Raw genomic sequence first — 20,696 nt, 5'->3', positions numbered from 1 at the left:
CAGACTCAATTCTTGTTTTAAGAAGAGCCAGGGCTCTTGTTCCACCCTGGATTCTTCACACAAAACAGCACCATCCTCTGACCTCTTCACACAGAGCAAGCTTTACCCCACTACCCAAAGGGGAGTGCTGATCCACATGGTCTCCCCATCCCCGCTAGAAACTGATCCCAAACACCAGCCGCTGCACAGACGTAGGCTACTTTGGTCTGCAACCCCCGAACTTGGTAATACCTCATCAACCCGACCTCTCCCCAACATTCAAAATGCCCGGACCACCATCCGAAAGCCAGTCTCTTATACAAAGGAGAATCCCTGCCTACGAAGTAGTTTTCCACCTCCGACTCCTCCCCACAGCGAACAGCCCTTCTGGATCCAACTAACCCACCGACCCCAACAGGGCCCAGCCCCCACAGGGTTCACAATCCAGAGGAGCTACAAGCCCTGTTACTCGCAAGTCTCGAGCGCCCAACTCCAACTGACCTTCCCTCTGCCAGAGCAAGAACACCACGAGTACCCGCCGAGAGCGAACCTGGCTACACAAAGCCAGGCGCCCGACCAGAGGGACCCTCGGGGATGCCCTCCGCCCCTGGGGCTTCCCCGACCAGCCCCGCCGGGCGCCCCGCGCTCACCAGCTCTCCTCCCCCTCCTCCCAGCCTGACAGACGCTCCAGCTAGTCCAGCAAGCCGCCCTCCCCCGCCGCCAGCAAGGAGGTGGCGTCCCGCAGCTTCTGGTTACTCTTCCGCCTCGGGTACATACGGCCCCGCCGCACGACTCGGCGCTGAGGCCCAAGGGGAAGCCCCGAGGGGACCCCGCGCCGTAGGAGGGAGTGGAGGCGCTGGCGAACCACCCTGCCGGGCCGATGGAGCCGGGGCCCCGCACAGCGCGAGCGGCTCCTCAGCTGTTTGTGCTGCTTCCCCAGCTTCTTCACCGGCTCCTGCAGCTTCCGCACCTCTTGGTCCGCGTTCACGTTGGAGTTAACGTCCTCCATCCCGGCCCGGCTGCCTCCGTCGCCCGCCGCCCACTCGCTCTCGCAGCAACAGGGAAAGAGCCGGAGGAAAGAGGCGTCCCCGCCGCTCACTCCAGCCGAAGCGCCCGCATGTAGCAGGACCAGGCCCCGCCGCCAGGGTCCCCCCAGCTCGGGTCCCGAAGTGCCGCTGGCGCCAGCCGAACCGCCTCCTCGGCGCCGGTCTGAGGTTCAGGGAGGCAGCACCAATATCTGGCCTCTGCCGCCATCGTCCCTCCGCCCCCCGAGGGTCGCCCCTGTAAGTGGCCTCAAAGCGTCGGGGGTGGGCGTGGCCGCCGGCTGGCGTTGAGAGAACCCGGCGCAGGGAGGATCACCGAGCTCCCGACAGGGCGGGGCCAGGTGTGTGAGGGGCGGGGATTGGGCCAGGAGGGGCGTGTCCGGACTGCTGGCTGAAGTGGCGCGCTACTGGACGCGCGACTGAAAGTCCCTGCGGTCCCGGAGGCGAGCAGAAGGTATGCCGCGAGCCGGGCCGAGGTGGTGAACATGGTCGGCTTGTGGTTCCCACGGACCAGTCCCGCCCGACTCCGGGCCGGATCTCGAGTGGGCACTCAACGGGGTCCGGGGAGAGACAGTTAACTTTGTTCAGCAAATATTTAACCGATGCCTACTTTTAATTAGAGATTGTCTCCGCTGGCGGGAGCCTCAGAGACAGCCTGTGTCCTCTTTCTTCACCTGAAAGAAACCCAAATTTCAGACAATTAAGAGAGGTCTAAGTTAAAAATAATAAATATAATTTCTTCCTACTGGCCAGATACTATGCTAAGCCCTTTTTTTAATTATTATTTTTTATTTTTGTCGCCCAGGCTGGAGTGCAATGGCGCGATCTTGGCCAGTTGGATCGAGTATTTTCCTAGCTATACAGACCTAGTCAAAGAACGTATTTGTTTGCCAACGTAATTGTCAAGTAATATATATTATCTATATAATGGACATCTAAAAATCATTGCTGTTTCTGACCAGTCTAAACTTGTTGCCAGAGGGTTGAAAATCATGACTACTGGCCAGTCACGGTGCCTCACGCCTGTCTGTAATCCCAGCACTTTGGGAGGCCGAGGTGGGCAGATCACAAGGTCAGTAGATAGAAACCATCCTGGCCAACATGGTGAAACCCCATCTCTACTAAAAATACAAAAATTAGCTGGGCGTGGTCGCGCACACCTGTAGTCCCAGCTACTCAGGAGGCTGAGGCAGGAGAATCTCTTGAACCCAGAAGACAGAGGTTGTAGTGAGCTGAGATTGCGCCACTGCACTCCAGCCTGGGGACAGAGTGAGACTCCGTCTCAAAAGAAAAAAAAAGACTACTTCATGTATAGAAGTTTTCACTGGCATTTAATGCTTTGTGAAATAGATTCCAACTAGTCAGTGTCTGTAAGGAGAACCCTTCCAATATACTCCTTGAAAAGAATAGTTCACTGGACATATGAAGTTTGCACTAATGTTTGGAGCAAGAAGAGCTTGTTGTAGTGTGGAACAATGAATTAAGAATCAGAAAGCCTGATGTTGGGTTCTAGCTGTAGCATAAATGTGCTTGACCCTGATCACTGGTCTCTTAATCTCTGGTCCTTAACTTACTTTAGAATATGTGAGTTGGAGGATCTCCAATATTTCTTCCAGGACCAAAAAGTAAAGGATTCTGATGAGTCCTCATGGTTGCAAAACATAAGAGTAAATATACTTAAATATATAGAGAAGTTCATGGTAGATAGATATACTTGGATTTTTTAATTCAGTTGCCTTACTAAATATGTTACCTTTTTCACTCGATAAATATTGAGCTTCTACCATGTGGCGGGCACCAGTCTAGGTATTTGGATGTTTAATAGGCCTTGTAAGTACAAGACAACTTTCATGGGGTTTTTTTTTGTTTTTTTTGGGGGGTGGGGACAGAGTCTCACTCTATTGCTAGACTGGAGTGCAGTGGTGCGATCTCGGCTCACTGCAACCTCCAACTCCCAGGTTCAAGCTATCCTTCTGTCTCAGCCTCCCGAGTAGCTGGGATTACAGGCACGCACCACCACGCCTGGCTAATTTGTATTTTTAGTAGAGATGGGGTTTCACCATGTTGGCCAGGATGGTCTTGATCTCCTGACCTCGTGATCTGCCCGCCTTGGCCTCCCAAAGTGCTGGGATTACAGGCGTGAGTCACCGTGCCTGGTGACAACTTTCAACTCAAACCTACAGACACACACACCCTCAAGTCTGCTGGTCCTATAGTTTTCACCATTCCAGTAAATGGTAGCTCTTTTCTTCTAGAAAAGAGCTTTTTTGGCCTTCCAAAGTGTTGGGATTACAGGTGTGAGCCACTGCGCCCGACGTACCAAATCCATTCTTTAAGCAAGTCATGCTGGCTCTGCATTCAAAATATGTCTGATTATTTCCCAGTACCCCCACTGCTGCAACTGTAATTCAAATCACCATCTTCTCTTGCCTAGATTACAGTGGTACTGTTTTAATGAGCTATTCCACTTTGCTACTTACAGTCTCTTGTGTACACGGCAACCAGATGATCCTTTGTGTACGTCACATCAGGTTACTCTCCTGCTCAGAATCCTCCAGTTGCTTCCCAGTGTATTTCAGAGTCTTTTCCCTGGCCTATAAGGCTCTAGATACTTGGCACCTTCCGCAAGTATCTCATTAAACCACCCTTCCCCTTCTCACTGTATCACACTGGACTTCCCGATGTTCTTCAAACAAGCCAAGCGTGTTTCTATTTTAGGAACTTTGCACTTGCTTTTCCATCTATCTAGCATCTATTCTTCCTCCACGTTGTCAGGTGACTGACTCCCTCACTTCATTCAGGTCTCTGCTCAAATATCACCTAAGTTCACTATCCTCGTTATGCTGATTCTCCATAAAATAGCATCCCTATACCCCATCCTCTTAATCCTGTTCATTTTTCCTCAGACACATCTTTCTTTCTTTCTTTCTTTCTTTCCTGCCTGTCACTCCCCAATAGAATGTGAACTTCATGAGAACGGAGTTCAGTTACATCCCCAGTGCCTACAGCAGGGCCTAGGACATGCTAAGTGCTCAATACATGTTTTTTGAATGAGTAAGTGAATGGATTTAGGTTAAGTGAAGGCTCCTAAAAGAGAATTTCAGATGTGGTTATATCTCCAGTCATTGAAGGGGAAATTTGCAATTATTTTGAATGGCTGACTTTTTTTTATTTTGAATCAGAATTTCGCTCTTGTCACCCAGGCTGCAGTGCAATAGCACAATCTCGGCTCACTGCAATGTCCACCTCCTGGGTTCAAGCGATTCTCCTGCCTCAGCCTCCATAGTAACTGAGATTACAGGTGCCCACCACCACGCCTGAGTAATTGTTGTATTTTTAATAGAGACGGAGTTTCACCATGTTGGCCAGGCTGGTCTCAAACTCCTGACCTCAGGTGATCTGCCTGCCTCGAATTCCCAAAGTGTTGGGATTACAGGCGTGAGCCACTGCGCCTGGCCAAATGATTAATGGTTGACTTTTTTTGGTTTGTTTTTTGAAATGGAGTCTCGCTTGCTCTGTCGCCCAGGCTGGAGTACAGTGGTGCAATCTCAGCTCACTGCAACCTCCGCCTCCTGGGTTCAAATGATTCTCCTGCCTCAGCCTCCCGAGCAGCTGGGATTACAGGCATGTGCCACCATACCCAGCTAATTTTTGTGTTTTTAGTAAAGACGGGGTTTCACCATCTCGACCAGGCTGGTCTTGAACTCCCAACCTTGTGATCCACTCACCTCAGCCTCCCAAAGTGCTGGAATTACAGGCGTGAGCCATCACACCCAGCCGGTTGACTTTTACAATTATATTTTCCCCTTCCAAAAGAGCAGCATGTCATACTATATATGTTGTCTTTAAAACTAGGTCAGTCTCCACCTCCTGAGAGCCAGCATCCCTTAAGAGTTGCTGAGGAGGGCCAGGTGCGGTGGCTCACGCCTATAATCCCAGCACTTTGGGAGGCTGAGGCCGGCGGATCATGAGGTCAGCAGATCGAGACCAGCCTGGCTAACACAGTGAAACCCCATCTCTACTAAAAACACAAAAAATTAGCCGGGCATGGTGGCCGGTGCCTGTAGTCCCAGCTACTCAGGAGGCTGAGGCAGGAGAATGGCGTGAACCCGGGAGGCGGAGCTTGCAATGGGCAGAGATCACGCCACTGCCCTCCAGCCTGGGTGACAGAGCAAGACTCCATCTCAAAAAACAAACAAAAAGAGTTGCTGAGGAGAGAGTATGAGGACAAGAATATTTCCTTTCTATCCTTAACCTTGGCAGGATCTTCCTCTTTCAGGTTAACTATGATACCCTGTCCTCTCTGGTGACTCAGAAGTGTTACAGCATTTTTTTTAAGTCACTCTAAATGTGACTGTTATATAGATACAAGAACTGTTATATAGATACAGAGCTGGTAGGTGTCTGAAGTATGCATCACAGTTAGCCCAACTAGCTTTTCAGGTGTTGTATTTTATGATAACCTTGCTTTCTTACTGAAAGAGGGACTTTCTTCTTTTCTAAGCAGGTGTGGCCATTTTCATGACTTGCTCCTACATGCATGTTAGCTCTTAGCAAAATTCCTGACAAAGTGGAAAATATTACAAGCCACTAAAAGCATTTAGAATGAAAAACTATTCGTCAGTGGCTTAAAGATATTTAGCCATTCTAAATCCTAAATCAAAGTGTGTGTATGTTTGTCTGAGCACATGCTAAAAAGTAATTTAGAAATTACTAGACACAGAAATATTTGCATTTCCTTAGAAAATGCTCACATTCTTTGACAAAATCTTTGCCATCCATTTTTTAAAATAACAGATAATTTCACTAGACAGTCTGTTCGTTTAAACTTCATGGGTACACGTGGTCAGGAATTTTCTATTTATCCTCTTTCATCTATTCCTTACCAGCATCCTTCCTCCAGATGTGCCTCCCTCTGGTCTATCAAAGGGCCTCTTCTTCACTGTCTTGGCACAATGCAATTTTACAAAGGAATCCCAGGAACCTTAAAGGTTAGGTATATAAGAATTGAATTGAAAGCTTGGTGGCAAAAAGAAGGGGGACTTTTTTAGGGAGATTCTGTCTAGACGGTGGTCCTATACCACACTGTTAGGGGGAATATATTATATAGATATAGGGGTGAGTAAGTCTGTGATCAGAGCAGAGGGTGAACAGGTTCTTGAACTGTTAGGAAACTGCTGTCTTACCCAAAGTGAAACAATACCTTGTCTTTCACCGTTTTTCTGGCAGGAGATGGGAAAATAAGATTCTTAAATAACAGCTACTATTTCTTTTTTTTTTTTTCTTTAAGTAGTATATCAGTAGGTCAGTGAAGTTGGAAAAGTGGAATATGAACCACTTCTGAATGTCTTTGATGTTCTAGAGAAACTACTATTCAAAGATGGAAGAAAACGTACTAGGACTAATCCAAATCTCCAATCTCCAAGTCAATAAGATAAGTCTCAATAATCTGCCCTAGGATTTAAAATATATTATTCTGAGTATTGACTTGGAGATGCAATGGAGAAAGTAGATTATAAATAGAAACTTGTATCAAGCAAAAGTATATTAAGCTGCCATTAAGATAATAGCCTTATAATTAGCCTTCTAGGAAGTTGTAGAGAATTCCATTTCTGAGTCTTTGGGTTCCCCTGGAGTATTACACAGACTGAAGGACATCATTAGCTATTCAGTTTGACCAAGTATGTCCACAAAGTTACTTTCTATTCATCATCCTTCTTCTGTAGACAAAGTTATACGTGCCCTGGAAGTTTAATTCTGTAAATATCCAGGTCTCCAAATTGGCCCAGTAATAATAGTAACTAATAGCTATTGACCACTTTTATGACATGTAATAATTCATTTAAAACTCACAATAGTCTTTGGAGGTAGCTTCTGTTATCATCATCATCTGCATTTTACAAATGAAGAAACTGAAACACAGAGAGGTTAGATAATTTCCAGTCCCACAGCCAGGAGGTAGTGGAGCTGAATTTGAACCCAGCTGGTCTGACTTCAGAATTGCGCTCACAATCATCTTTGGCCCATGAGCATGATGAGTTCTCCATTCTTTTACTTAAGAGAGTAGTAATACCTAGTTAACCACCCTCTGGGGTGGGGATTGAGGAACAATGTTGAGAACTTAAGGGTCATTGCCTTTGTGATACCCAACAACTCAATCTTCTCCCTCTAAGAGCAAGTTTGCCAATTTTGATGTCTCAGCACCTCTGGAACCCAGCACTGAAGGAATCAGTTCCTTAGAGAGGAAGGTAGTTCCTGGTTCTCTTACTCGAAAGTTGGCTGTATATTTGGGCAGTACTCCAGGTACTAGAGAGATAGGTAGGAATGCCGGGAGACCCATCAGTCAGCAGTTTGCTAAAGTGAAATTTCAGTGTCCGGGCACAGTGGCTCACGCCTGTAATCCCAGTATTTTGGGAGGCCGAGGCAGGCAGATTATTTGAGGTCAGGAGTTCGAGACCAGCCTGACCAATATGTTGAAACCCCATCTCTACTAAATATACAAAAAAATTAGCCGGGCGTGGTGGTGCGTGCCTGTAGTTCCAGCTACTTGGGAAGCTGAGGCAGGAAAATTGCTTGAACCCAGGAGGTGGAGGTCGTAGTGAGCCTAGATTCCGCTACTGCATTCCAGCCTGGGCGGCAGAGTAAGACTCTGTGTCAAAATAAAAATAAAAATAAAGCTTCAGCATCTGAGCTTCTCATTGCAAAGGTTAGTGAACTAGCCCAGCCTGTAGGAGTTTTATGGGGGCAGAAGTTAGTGGAAGGAGTCTTTTACCCAGGGTAGTAGTGCCACCACAATCAACAAAGCAAGAAGATATGAGAGTCAGAATTTACTGGCAAGAGTCCTGGGCCTATACACCAGAGAAGAAAAACTTGAACGGGTCCTGAAATAAGATTAGAAGCAGATCTGAAAAGCCAAAGTATAAGGCCAGGGAACCAAATGAAAGCCAGGAGCACTGGATTCAATGCTAGATGAGAGGGTAATTCTTTGTGAATGCCAAAAGGAAGTGGTTGCAGGCAGTTGCAACCTTTGTTTCCATGCCCTTTGTAGCAGGGCATTTAGAAGAAACAGTTGCATTTAAGGGTTAGGGATTCTGTGCCTTGGCAGGATTGTGAGTTTCCGGCATTGAGACAAATTGGTAACCAGATCTGCTGGACTAGAGCCCAATCTGCAAAGCTCCCTAATGCAGAAGAGTCCACCATTGTGTAATCAGATTCTATCTTCCCATAGTTCCTAGAAACCAGATCGCCTTCATCGCACATCTTCACTCTAGTCTAGAGAAATGAGGGCAAGGTGTTGGACAGGGCAGGTTGGAGATGAATAGTCAGGTATGGCACCGGTGGCTCCCTGTTATCAGTGGGTATGGTTTACTTCACATAGGGCACCTACAAATGAAGTAGTGGCCAACAGAGCTACTTTGTCTGTGGGCATGTTCATCTACCTGCATTATTAGAGGACTTGTTTCCTCTTCCCTACCACAACAATCCTCCCAAATTCTTTGAGCTTTTTCTACTACCTATTTTTACAGCTGATGTCAGTTGATCAAGAGATGTATCCTGGTATTTAGTCCACCTTGAGTCAGATGCAGGTATCAGTTAACAACTCTGCTTACTGAGTACTTGAATATTGGGCTCAAATGATGTTATAGTAAACCACCAAAATTCTGCTGTGCAGTAACAGCAGGGCAGATCATGGTGTTAAATGTATTTATGTTGGCAGGGAGAGGGTATGTGTATACTATAGGACAGCTGGAGTGTGTGTATTGCTTTTCAAAGTGGGGATTGCAGGCTACATGAGAGGCAGTGAATTTCCCCAACCACTCCAACAGCCAAGATAAAAGACATGCCTTTCTATCACTTCACCTTTGATGCATTCAGAGCTACATCATCATGTTGCACAAGGCCCCCTTTAAGAGTAGGCATAGCCTGGGCCAGGCATGGTGGCTCACGCCTGTAATCCCAGCACTTTGGAAGGCTGCAGTGGGTGGATCACTTGAGGTCAGGAGTTCAAGACCAGCCTGGCCAACATGGTGAAACCCCATCTCTACTAAAAAATAAAAAAATTAGCTGGACGTGGTGGCAGGCACCTGTAATCCCAGCTACTAGGGAGGCTGAGGCAGGAGAATTGCTTGAACCCAGGAGGTGGAGGTTGCAGTGAGCCGAGATCATGCCACTGCACTTCAGCCTGGGTGACAGAGCGAGTTTCTGTCTCAAAAATAATAATAATAATAATGCTGCAAAAATAACATTCTCATTCACCAATCTCACTCAGTTGTTGGAGAAATTACTTAATTTTCAAAATTGTGGGGTAAGATGTGTAAGACCTATGCACAAAGCTATTTATTATGGTATTATTGCAATAGCAAAAGACTGAGAACAACCCAAAATTATCAATGTGGGACTAGTTTTAAAAAACTATGATACATCCACGTGATGGAGGACTGTGCATCAATGAAAAGGAAAGAGATGGAGATATGTAGCTCCAGGATAACTGGTTCAGAATGGTGCTTATAGCATGCACCTTTAGTACACGAAGCAGGAAGGGATATGAAAATATATACATATATACTTATGTTTGTAAGAAGCTATGATGAGAAGATAAACCCAAAATAAATAAAAATGGTAAACAAATGGAGAAGGAGGGCATAGAGTGAAGGGCATAGAAATAGTCCTATGGAGAAAAAATACATCAAGGAGGGAGGAATAGGGAGGTTGTTGGGGGGCGGAGGGCAGGATTGCAGTTTTACCATTTATTTATTTATTTTGAGACAAAGTCTTGTTCTGTCACCCAGGCTGGAGTACAGTGGTGTGATCTTGGCTCACTGCAATCTCTGCCTTCTGGGCTCAAGCAGTCCTCCCACCACAGCCTCCCAAGTAGCTGGGACCATGGGTGCTTGCCACCATGGCTGGCTAATTTTTGAATTTTTTGTAGAGACGGGATTTCACCATCCTGCCCAAGCTAGTCTCAAACTCATGGCCTCAAGTGATCCACCCAGCTTGGCCTCCCAAAATGCTGGAGTTATAGGCCTGAGCCACCACGCCCAGCCAAGGCTGCTTTTTAAAACAGCTTTCTTGACACATATCATATTCACCTTTTTTTTTTTTTTTTTTTTTTTTTTTTTAGACAGAGTCTCACTCTGTCACCCAGGCTGGAGTGCAGTGGCACTATCTCAGCTCACTGCAACCTCTGCCTCCCAGGTTCAAGCAATTCTCCTCCCTCAGCCTCCCATGTAGCTGAGACTACAGGCACCCACTACCACGCCCGGCTAATTTTTGTATTTTTCGTAGAGACAGTGTTTCACCATATTGGCCAGGCTGGTCTCAAACTCCTGAGCTTGTGATCCACCCCCTTCGGCCTCCCAAAGTGCTGGGATTGCAGGCATGAGCCACCGCGCCCAGCCAATATTCACCCTTTTAAGTATACAATGCAGTTCATTTGAGTAATTATACAAAGTTCTGCAATCATCACAACCACTGAGTTGTAGTATATTTCCATCACCCCCCGAAGTCCTTCATGCTCATTTGCAGTTACTCCTTGTTCCTTTCCCAGCCCCAGCCAACCACTAGTCTACTCTTTACTACTACAGATTTGCCTTTTCTAGACATTTCCTACAAATAGAATCATTTTGTGTCTGGCTCCTTTTGCTGGGCATAATAATTTTAAATTTCACTGAAGTGGTAGCATGTATCAGCATTTCATTCCTCTTTTGTTGCTAAATTATATTCCATTGTATGGATATACCACATTGCGTTTATCCCTTCTCCTGTTGGTGGCCATTCAGGTTGAGTCCATGTTTTGGCTATTATGAAGAATGCTGCTGTCCAGGCGCAGTGGCTCATGCCTGTAATCCCGCTTTGGAAGGCTGAGGTGGGTGGACCACCTGAGGTCAGGATTCGAGACCAGCCTGACCAACATGGAGAAACCCTGTTTCTATTAAAAACTTAGCCTGGCATGGTGGCACATGCCGTAATCCCAGCTGCCCAGGAGATTGAGGCAGGTGAATCACTTAAACCCGCGAAGTGAAGGTTGCACTGAGCCAACATCACGCCACTGCACTCCAGCCTGAGCGAGACTCTTTCCAAAAAAAAAAGCTACAAAAATAACATTCTCATTCACGAATCTCAGTCAGTTGTTGAAGAAATTACTTAATTTTTAAAATTGTGAGGTAAGATGGTATAATTTGGAGTTTTTCCTCTCGTTTCCGATTTCTCAGAAATTTGGTTACACTGTATTTACAGTTTTAAGAATAAATTTTATTCATTTGATTTAAATTTTATCATGAAATAGTTCAGTCATATACAATGGCATAAGAAGTGTAACAACAATCATGTACCCACTACAGCTCAAGAAATATCCCTTCCTCCAGGAGAAAACCACTATCATGAATTTGTGTTTATCATTCTCACATTTATCTGTATGTACTTTTACCAACATATACACATTCTTATACAAATACAGTATTGTTTTGCATGATTTTAGATGGAATATGCACTGCATAAATATAATCCTGCTATATATTCCTATTACTTTAGTACTAACATATTGAAATTTTCACAATAACCATAAGATGTGGAAAATATTATCCCAACTTTACAGATAAGAAAATGGAGGCCGATCAAGGTTGGAGACGTGCCAAGGTCTTACTGTCAGGAAAGAACAGAGGCAAGTTTGAACCAAGTGAGTCTGACACCAGAACATCTGCATGACTATGCCACACTGTTTCAAATGCTGTTATACTCTTGGTATTCTTATGCCATCTTCTTTTTCCCTCAGCATTATGTTTTCAAGACTCACCATGTTGATACATGTAGCCCTAGTTCATTATTTTCATTACTGTATGGTATACTGTTCAATAAATAGACCATAGGTAATTTGTTCATTCTTCTATTAATAGAAGACATAACCAACAAAGTTGCAAGTGCATACTTGTACATGTCTCCTTGTGCATATGTGCAAGAGTTTCACTAGGGTTTACACCTACAGGTACAATTTCTGGGTTACATGGTATGTGCATCTTCAAATTAACAAGATATTACCAAGTATTCTCTAAAATGGATATCATTTTACTTTCAGGAAATAAGTTTGTAAGAAATTCTGCTGTCCATAGTTACCATGTATAAAAAAAAGATACTACAATAAAAGAGAAGAAAACATCAAGAAAAATGACAAAAAATAGGAGCTAAAATAGAATAGCAAAGTAACCCAAGTCTGCCATTTATTTATACATTCTTCCTCTTAAATGCATGCAACAGAGGTGAAACACAGCATATCTCTACTCTCAATTTTCCTTGCCTTCTAAGCAGTATTCAACTCTCAGACCTTCTCTGAAGAGTGTGGACATGAGAGTTTACTACAAATATTAACATTTCTGAATTTGACATGAATCACGTTAAGGTGGATTTCCCTCACAATTCGGCATTTCATTTGATCCCTCTCCTCCTCAAGCATTGCCATTCCCTACCAGCTTGAAATTTGCTATTTAATTTCACTCACAATGATGGAGTACGAAAGAGCTGAAATGCTCTATTTCATATGGAGATGTAGATACACTGTAGAGACATAGCTATAGACCTCAAGTAAGTTTTCTCAGCAAAGACCTATGAGAAAGTTGTAAGAAAACAACAAATTTGGCATGATATTTTAGTTTGATAATTTAGATGCATCCAAGTAATAACAAATCTAACTGCATTTTAAAATAAAAATATAGCCCTAGTGATTTTCACTACTGTATGTACTGTATGTATACTGTTCAATAAATAGACCGTAGGTAATTTGTTCATTCTATGCAAGCGAAGGATGATGGCAGCCTGAACTAGAGAATCTGATAGGTATGGAGAGGTGGTGACAAAGAGGAGGCAGAGTGGCAGGATTTGTCAATCAGATGTGAAGGGTGAGAAAAAAAGAGAGAGGGAGGAGGGATGTTCCAAAGTGTCCAGACTGTGCAATTTAATTTCCTTCACCTCCCTGTCAAATGGTAAGTTTGAATGCCAGCAGCACCAAAGCATCCTGTGATTGAAGATCTTTTGTTTCCCTAGATGCATAGTAAGGCAAGGCTAAAAGCCTCCAAGAAAATCAGAATGGCAAAATAGCCCCATCACATATTCATGTAGAAGAAGAGAACTCAGAAATGAATATTCTCTCTCAAGTGATGGCCTGGTCTCCCTTTGCCATTTACCTCCTCCTTTTCATCATATTGCTTCTTACCCTGTCTTAAGGTGCAATGTTTTGGGGTAAAAAGAGTACTCACTCTCATACAACAGTCAATGAAAGTGTAAATTACAGCAAGGTGTTTGGTTTTTGTTGTTGTTGTTGTTTCTGAGACAGAGTCTCACTCTGTCACCCAGGCTGGAATGCAATGGCACCATCTTGGCTCACTGCAACCTCCGCCTCCCAGGTTCAAGTGATTCTCCTGCCTCAGCCTCCTGAGTAGTTGGGACTACAGGTGCCTGCCACAATGCCCAGCTAATTATTTGTATTTTTAGTAGAGACAGGGTTTCACCATGTTGGCCAGGCTGTTCTTGAACTCCTGACCTCAAGTCATTCGCCCTTCTCGTCCTCCCAAAGTGCTGGAATTACAGGCATGAGCCACTGCGCCTGGTCTACAGCAAGCTTTTTGAAAAACAATATGGCAATATTCTCCAAGAGCTTAACTATATTGATAGGTTTAGTCCAGATAATTCCAGATCTGATAATTTAACTTAAGAAAATAATTATCTGGAAAAAATATTTATGTACATAAATGTTTATTTTGGAAATATTTATAACAGTAAAAAACTAAAACCAATCTCCTTGTAAAAAAATTTGTACCTTGTGAAATTAGACACATCTCTGTTTTCATTAATGTTTTAAAAGAATTTTTAAATGAGAGAATGTTTATATTATAATGTTAAGAAAAAGCCAGGCAAGGTGGCTCATGCCTGTAATCCCAGTACTTTGGGAGGCCAAGGCGGGTGGATCATGAGGTCAGGAGATTGAGACCATCCTGGCTAACATGGTGAAACCCCGTCTCTACTAAAATAAAAAAAAAAATTAACCGGGCGCGGTGGCATGCACCTGTAGTCCCAGCTACTCAGGAGGCTGAGGCAGGAGAATTGCTTGAACCCGGGAGGCAGAGGTTGCAGTGAGCCGAGATCGCACCACTGCACCCCAGCCTGGGTGACAGAGCAAGACTCTATCTCAAAAAAACAAAGCAAAACAAAAAGAAAAGAACAAGGCTGAGGTGGAGGATCACTTGAGACCAGGAGTTCGAGACCAGCTTGGGCAACATAGCGAGCCTCTGTCTCTACAAAAAATATTCAAAATATTATCCAGGCATGGTGGCTCATACCTATAGTACCAACTACTCAGGAGGCTGAGGCAGGAGGACTGCCTGAGCCCAGAAGTTCAAAGAGATTATAGTGAGCTATGATCGCACCACTGCACTCCAGCCTTGGTGACACAGCGAGACTGTCTCAAAAGAAAAAGAAAAAGAAAGAAAAGAAAGAAAAGAAGGAAAGAAGGAAAGAGAAAGAAAGAAAGAGAAAAAACAGTATAAAAGTAAATATCTATTATAATGTCAAGTTTATTTTATAAAAGCATAGCAAAAACTGGAAAAAATATATCAGAGGATTGTGATATAGGAGATTTTTGTTTTCTTCATTTTTTTTCCTCAAATTTCGATAATGTAATGATATCTTATATAATGAGAAGAAAGGGTGCTTTTTTTCAACCCTACCCCACATCCACCTGGTAGATCAATTCCAAGGTGTTAAAGCAAGATCATTGACAAAGCAAAATAGTTAAAAGACAAGTACAGTTTGGCTGGGTGCAGTGGCTCACGCCTGTAATCCCAGCACTTTGGGAGGCTGAGGCTGGTGGATCACAAGGTCAGGAGTTTGAGACCAGCCTGACCAACATGGTGAAACCCTGTCTCTACTAAAAATACAAAAATTAGCTGGGCATGGTGGCGTGCGCCTGTAACCCTAGCTACTCAGGAGGCTGAGGCAGGAGAATCGTTTGATCCCGGGAAGCAGAGATTGCAGTGAGCTGAGATCGCACCACTGTACTGTAGTGTCGGTGACAGAGTAAGACTCTCTCTCCAAAAAAAAAAAAAAAGACAAGTACAGTTCAACTGGACTCCTGGGTAGATTACTAGAAAGAGTGCAGCATCAACCTGAGCTACCCATAGAAGCTCAGCAATTAGTTAGCAGCTAATTAATACTGAATTTAAGCCAGAGTAGGAGAGAAGAAGAGCTGACCTTTGGGCTTTACCCATTAGAGATTAGGATTGAAAGCTACAGGATAAGGAGCCAGCCAGTGAGGCTGAACTGATGGCCTCCTACCTTTTACCACTGCCTCCATCTTTGAATTAGAACAGCTCTGTCACCAGGACATCATTCTCTCTACCTTGTGGGCTAGGACCAAGGCTTAACTTCTCACGTTCAATTCTTGGACGCTTTGAATAATTACTAGGAAGATAATAAGCATGGCCGGGGAAATATGCTCATCTTTATCTATGATTAATAAGGCCCTTAATAATTTGTAATATGTCGAAAAACATTAGAGGGAGAAGAACTAAAACACTAGTTGTCAGTGCTGGGACAACTGAATGTCCACATGCACGAGAAGGCAGTTGGACCCCTGCCTAACATTATATTCAAAATTTAACTCAAAAAATATCAAAGTCCCGAATATAAGAGCTAAAACAATAAACACTTAAAAGAAAAATAGGCATACATTCTTCATCACTTACATCATCAAGTTCATAAGTGGTTTCTTAGTTAGGGCCCCAAAACCACAAGCAACAAGAAAAAATAGGTAAACTGGACTTCATCACACTGAAATATTTGTGCATCAAAGGACACCATCAAGAAAGTGAAAAGACGACCTATAGAATGGGAGAAAATATTTGCAAATTATGTATCTGATAAGGCATTTGTATCCAGAATATATAAAGAACTCTTACAACTCAGCAATAAAAAGACAGATAATCCAATTTAAAAATAGGCAAAGGACTTGAATAGACATTTCTTCAGACAAGATATATAAATAGCCTTTAAGCACATGGGAAGATGTGTTCTAATGATGTTCAACATCATTAGTCATTAGAGAAATGCACTTTGAAACCACAAAATAGACACCACTTCACACCCACTAGCATGGTTGTAATTTAAAAAAAAAAAAAGGAAATAACAACTATTGGCAAGGATATGGAGAAATTGAAACTCATACCCCTGGGAATGTAAAATGATGCAGACAGTTTGGAAAACAGTTTTGCAGTTCCTCAAAAAGTTAAATACAGAGTTGTCATAGGGCACAGTAATTTCACTCCTACATATATACTTAAGAAAACCTATTCACATAAAACTTGTTTATGAGTGTTCATAGCAGCATTATTCACGATAATGAAAAAGTGGAAATTTCTGTCAAGTTTCTACCAACTGATGAATGTCTAAACAAAATGTAGAATTTTCATACCTTGGAATGTTAATCATAAAAAGGAATGAAGTACTGGTATATACGGTGACACAGATGGACTTTGAAAATTGTATACTGCCTGGCTCATGCCTGTAATCCCAACACTTTCAGAGACCGAGGTGAGGGGATCATTTGAGAGTTTGAGATCAGCTTGGGCAACATAATGAAACCTCATCTCTACAAATAATAATTTTTTAAAAATTAGCCAAGTGTGGTGGCATGCACCTGTCATCCCAGTTACTCGAGAAGCTTAGGTAGGAGAATTGCTTGAGCCCAGGCAGTCTGCAATGAGCCATGATTATGCCACTGCACTCCCAGCATGGGTGACAGAGCAAGACCCTGTATAAAAAAAAAAATTGTTTTTAAATATAGTAAGTGAAAGAAATCAGACACAAAAGGCCACGTATTGTATGATCCCATTTATATGAAATGTCCAGAGCAGGCAAACCCATAGAAACAGAAGGTAGATTAGTGGTTGCCTGGGGCAACTGGTAGAACTGGGGTACAGGATTTCTTTTTGAGTTGATGGAAATGTTCTAAAGTTAGAGTGTGGTGATAGTTGCACAACTCTTGACTATACTAAAAACCACTGAATTGAACATTTTAAAAGGGAGTTTAATGTTATGTGAATTATATCTTCCTAAAATAAAAGAGATAAAAGAAAATATACATTGTAGGGGGGAATGCAATAAACATAAACCAAAAACAAACTTTGGGTACCTACAGGGAAAGGGTGAGAGCTGGGTGGAAAGAATGGGAGGATGGGAATGGAGTAGCAGTGATGAGGAGAGAGTAGCATTTCTCCTGTTGTAGTTTTGTATATAGTTCTGACTCAGAACCATGGTAATGTTTCACATACACACATACAGTCAACCAGGGTGTGGAGGTAAGCCAAAATAGAATGCAAGCAGAAAAAAAAAAAAATGTGTTATAAATGACTAACATCACCATCACAAAGTGGGTGGAGAAGAAAATCACTCACTTAAGTAATTTAGGAAACTTTTATTTTGACTATGTCATAAGACTAAAGATAAAAACACTTCATACAAATATTGTCCTCTAGTTAGTACATTTGTTTTTCACAGGGGTATAAATTAGCAAGTGTGAATCTACCGTGTCTGTATCTGTGTATCATTGAACAAATAAGTAAAGTTGTTGTGACTAATGACAATCGGGATTCTCCCTGTTGGAAACACAAGTTATAAATAAGAAAAGGGGGAAGGCTAGAATGACCTCTGTTGTTTTGGATTAGAATCAGAGGTGTCAATCCGAGGTATGAGCACATGGTTTTTAGTGTACATACACAGATAGATATGGCAGGAACCCGCATCCAGGAACAGAGCCCTATGCTCCTCCCTCAGAATGAATGGAGACCAGAAATCACATGTTTATGCCCAATAAAAGCGGGATTTCTTTCAGCACTTTTCCCAGATCTTTGGGGTGCTGACTGAGGATGAGATGGGGCACCCAGAGACAGGAGATGCTATTGTCCGGCTCAAGGTGGTCCTGGAGTACAATACCATTGGAGACAAGTATCACCGGGGTTTGACAATGCTAGTAGTGTTCCTGGAGCTGATGGAGCCAAGGACACAGGATGCTGATAGTCTCCAGCGGGCCCTGAATGTAGGCTGGTGTCTGGAACTGCTGCAAGCTTTCTTCCTGGTGACAGATGACATCATGGATTCATCCCTCACCCGCTGGGGACAGATCTGCTGTTATCAGAAGCCGGATGTGGGGTAGGATGCCATCAATTATGTTATCCTTCTGGAAGCATGTATCTACTACCTGCTGAAGCTCTATTGCTGAGAGCAGCCCTATTACCTGAACCTGATCAAGCTCTTCCTACAGATTTTCTATCAGACTGAGATTGGGCAGCCCTGGACCTCGTTGCAGCCCCCTAGGACAATATGGATTTTGGCAGATTCACTGAAAAGAGGTACAAATCTATTGTCAAGTACAAGACAGCTTTCTACTCCTACCTTCCTGTAGCTGCAGCCATGCACATGGCAGGAAGTGATGGCGAGAAGGAGCACGCCAATGCTTAGTAGATCCTACTGGAGATGGGAGAGTTTTTTCAAATTCAGGATGATTACCTTGACCTCTTTGGGGACCCCATTGTGACCGGCAAAGTTGGCACTGACATCCAGGACAACAACCTGCTGGCTGGTGGTTCAGTGTCTGCAATGGTCCACTCTGGAACAGTACCAGATCCTGAAGGAAAATTACAGACAGAAGAAGGTCAAGAAGGTAGTCCGAGTGAACGCACTGTATGAGGAGTTGGATCTGCCGGCTGCGTTCTTGCAGTGTGAGGAAAACGGTTACAGCCACATTATGGGTCTCATTGAACAGTACGCAGCGCCCCTGCTCCCAGCCATCTTTCTGGGGCTTGCGCGCAAAATCTACAAGCAGAAGAAGTGACCTAGAGACTGCACGGATGGGGAGAGGAGTTACTCAATAAATAAATTATTGTGTAAAAAAAAAAAAAAGATACAAAATATATAGAAATATCTTTATTTACATTTTTTCCCTATATTTTATTAACTAGTTCTGTTTGTGAGAGGACCTAGAAGCAATTATACACCAGTAGCAATGAATTCTAACATCAAGATCTTGGTTCCTTAATATCATTTTCCAATTTAAAAAAAAAGAGCTTCTTGGAGAAATGACTGATTCTAGAGTTGGGGCTAGTGAAAATCAGCCGAGACTGGAGCATCTATCTTGTGGTGCCGCAAAGCAAGGACATGCTCTGAAAGGAAGGAAGCATGACAAAAGGGAGCCAGGAGCTGAATCGGGGTTCCCAATGGCTAATGCTTGGACAATCTGAGCAACAAAATAATGATAATCTTACATCATAACCCATAAAATAAATATCCATAGTGCACACTGATATGAATAAATAGGAGAGAAGAGATATGCTTCCTTGTCACGTAATTCCAGTTAATAAATGTGGAAGGAATAATGGAAATGGAAAATCACCATGAAGCAAACATTGCAGTTATAATTGTTGCAGATGAAAACTATTGATGGATGCTAAGCTTATTAGGTGGAAGAATGAGAAACATCGTAATCTCAAAAACATCATAATCTCAAAAATATATCCCCACAAGAAACTTAATGGTGGAGAAACCTAGCAGACACCACCTTAACCGAGTAGTCAACGTTAGCATTACCAGTAAGATGACATATGTTCCCCCCAGTATGATGCACTGGAAAGGACGCAGATTTCTGTTGTAGTCCTGCAGGAAATGTATAACCTCAATCTAATCATGAGAAACCATCAAACCCAAATTGAGGGACATTCTACAAAATGCCAGACTAGTACTCTTCTGAAGTCCCAAAGTCATGAAAGACAAAAGACTGAGGAATTGTCACAGCTTTAAGGAGACATGACACCTAAATTACATGGTCTGTTTTCGATTTTGGACTGGAAAAGGACATTAGTGAGAAAACTGGGGAATACCAGTAAGATTTGTAGATTGGTTAATCATACTGTATCAATGTTAGTTTCCTTGTTTGGATAGTCGTACTATGACCATGTAAGATGTTAATGTTGGTGGCAGCTAGGTGAAGTACTATTTTTGCAACTTTTCTGTAAAACTAAAATTAGTGCAAAATAAAAGTTCAAAACAAATTTTTAACTGTTAAATAAACTGTGAAAGCGTGTGATAGGAGAGACCATCCTGTGAAAAACATGGAAATTTTAGTTGACCCTATGTGTTCCGTCAAAAAAACATGTAGCTGGGCACAGTGGCTCATGCCAGTAATCCCAAAACTTTTGCAGGCTGAGAGAGGAGGATCGCTTGAGCTCAAGAGCTCCCGACTGGCCTGGGCCACAAAGCAGGATCTCCATATCTACAAAAAAAATTTAACGTTAGCCAGTTGTGGTAGCATTCACCTGTGATCCCAGCTACTCGCGAGGCTGAGGCAGGAGGATCACTTGAGCCCAGGAGGTTGAGGCTGCTGTGAGCCATGACTGCACCACTGCACTCCAGTCTGAGTGACAGGTGCTTTATTCACTAGAACTCCCCCTAGGAAAGTACCATGTGTATGAGTTCTTTTTTTAAGAAGTACTTCTGGAAGTCACTTGGGGTAGAGAGCTGGAAGCCAAAATGATAAAACATGGTCCCTCAACTGCTGTACATAAGATGACTACAGGACTTAAAGTTGCTTCTCAAAGGGAAGAGTGGAGAGAAATCACTCAAACACAAAGAAAAGATTGT

At 43.3% G+C, this 20,696-nt stretch overlaps 1 protein-coding gene and 1 pseudogene across 1 annotated transcript; both read left to right on the top strand.

Moving 5' to 3' along the window:
• Positions 1-266: 266 nt before the first annotated feature.
• On the top strand, positions 267-11,927 carry LOC108586776 (proline-rich protein 18-like). Its single transcript, XM_017960853.3, is given in 3 exon segments — positions 267-855; positions 858-1,262; positions 11,617-11,927. Coding segments are annotated over 3 exon segments (951 nt in total). The 5' UTR covers positions 267-573; the 3' UTR covers positions 11,881-11,927.
• Positions 11,928-17,048: 5,121 nt separating this feature from the next.
• On the top strand, positions 17,049-20,259 carry LOC101012970 (annotated as a pseudogene).
• The last annotated feature ends 437 nt before the right edge of the window (positions 20,260-20,696 follow it).

Source organism: Papio anubis, chromosome 7 (genome assembly GCF_008728515.1).
Source record: "Papio anubis isolate 15944 chromosome 7, Panubis1.0, whole genome shotgun sequence".
Classification (NCBI taxonomy): Eukaryota; Metazoa; Chordata; class Mammalia; order Primates; family Cercopithecidae; genus Papio; species Papio anubis.
The sequence above is the reverse complement of the archived record's forward strand: the minus strand, read 5'-3'. Positions and strand labels throughout refer to the sequence as shown.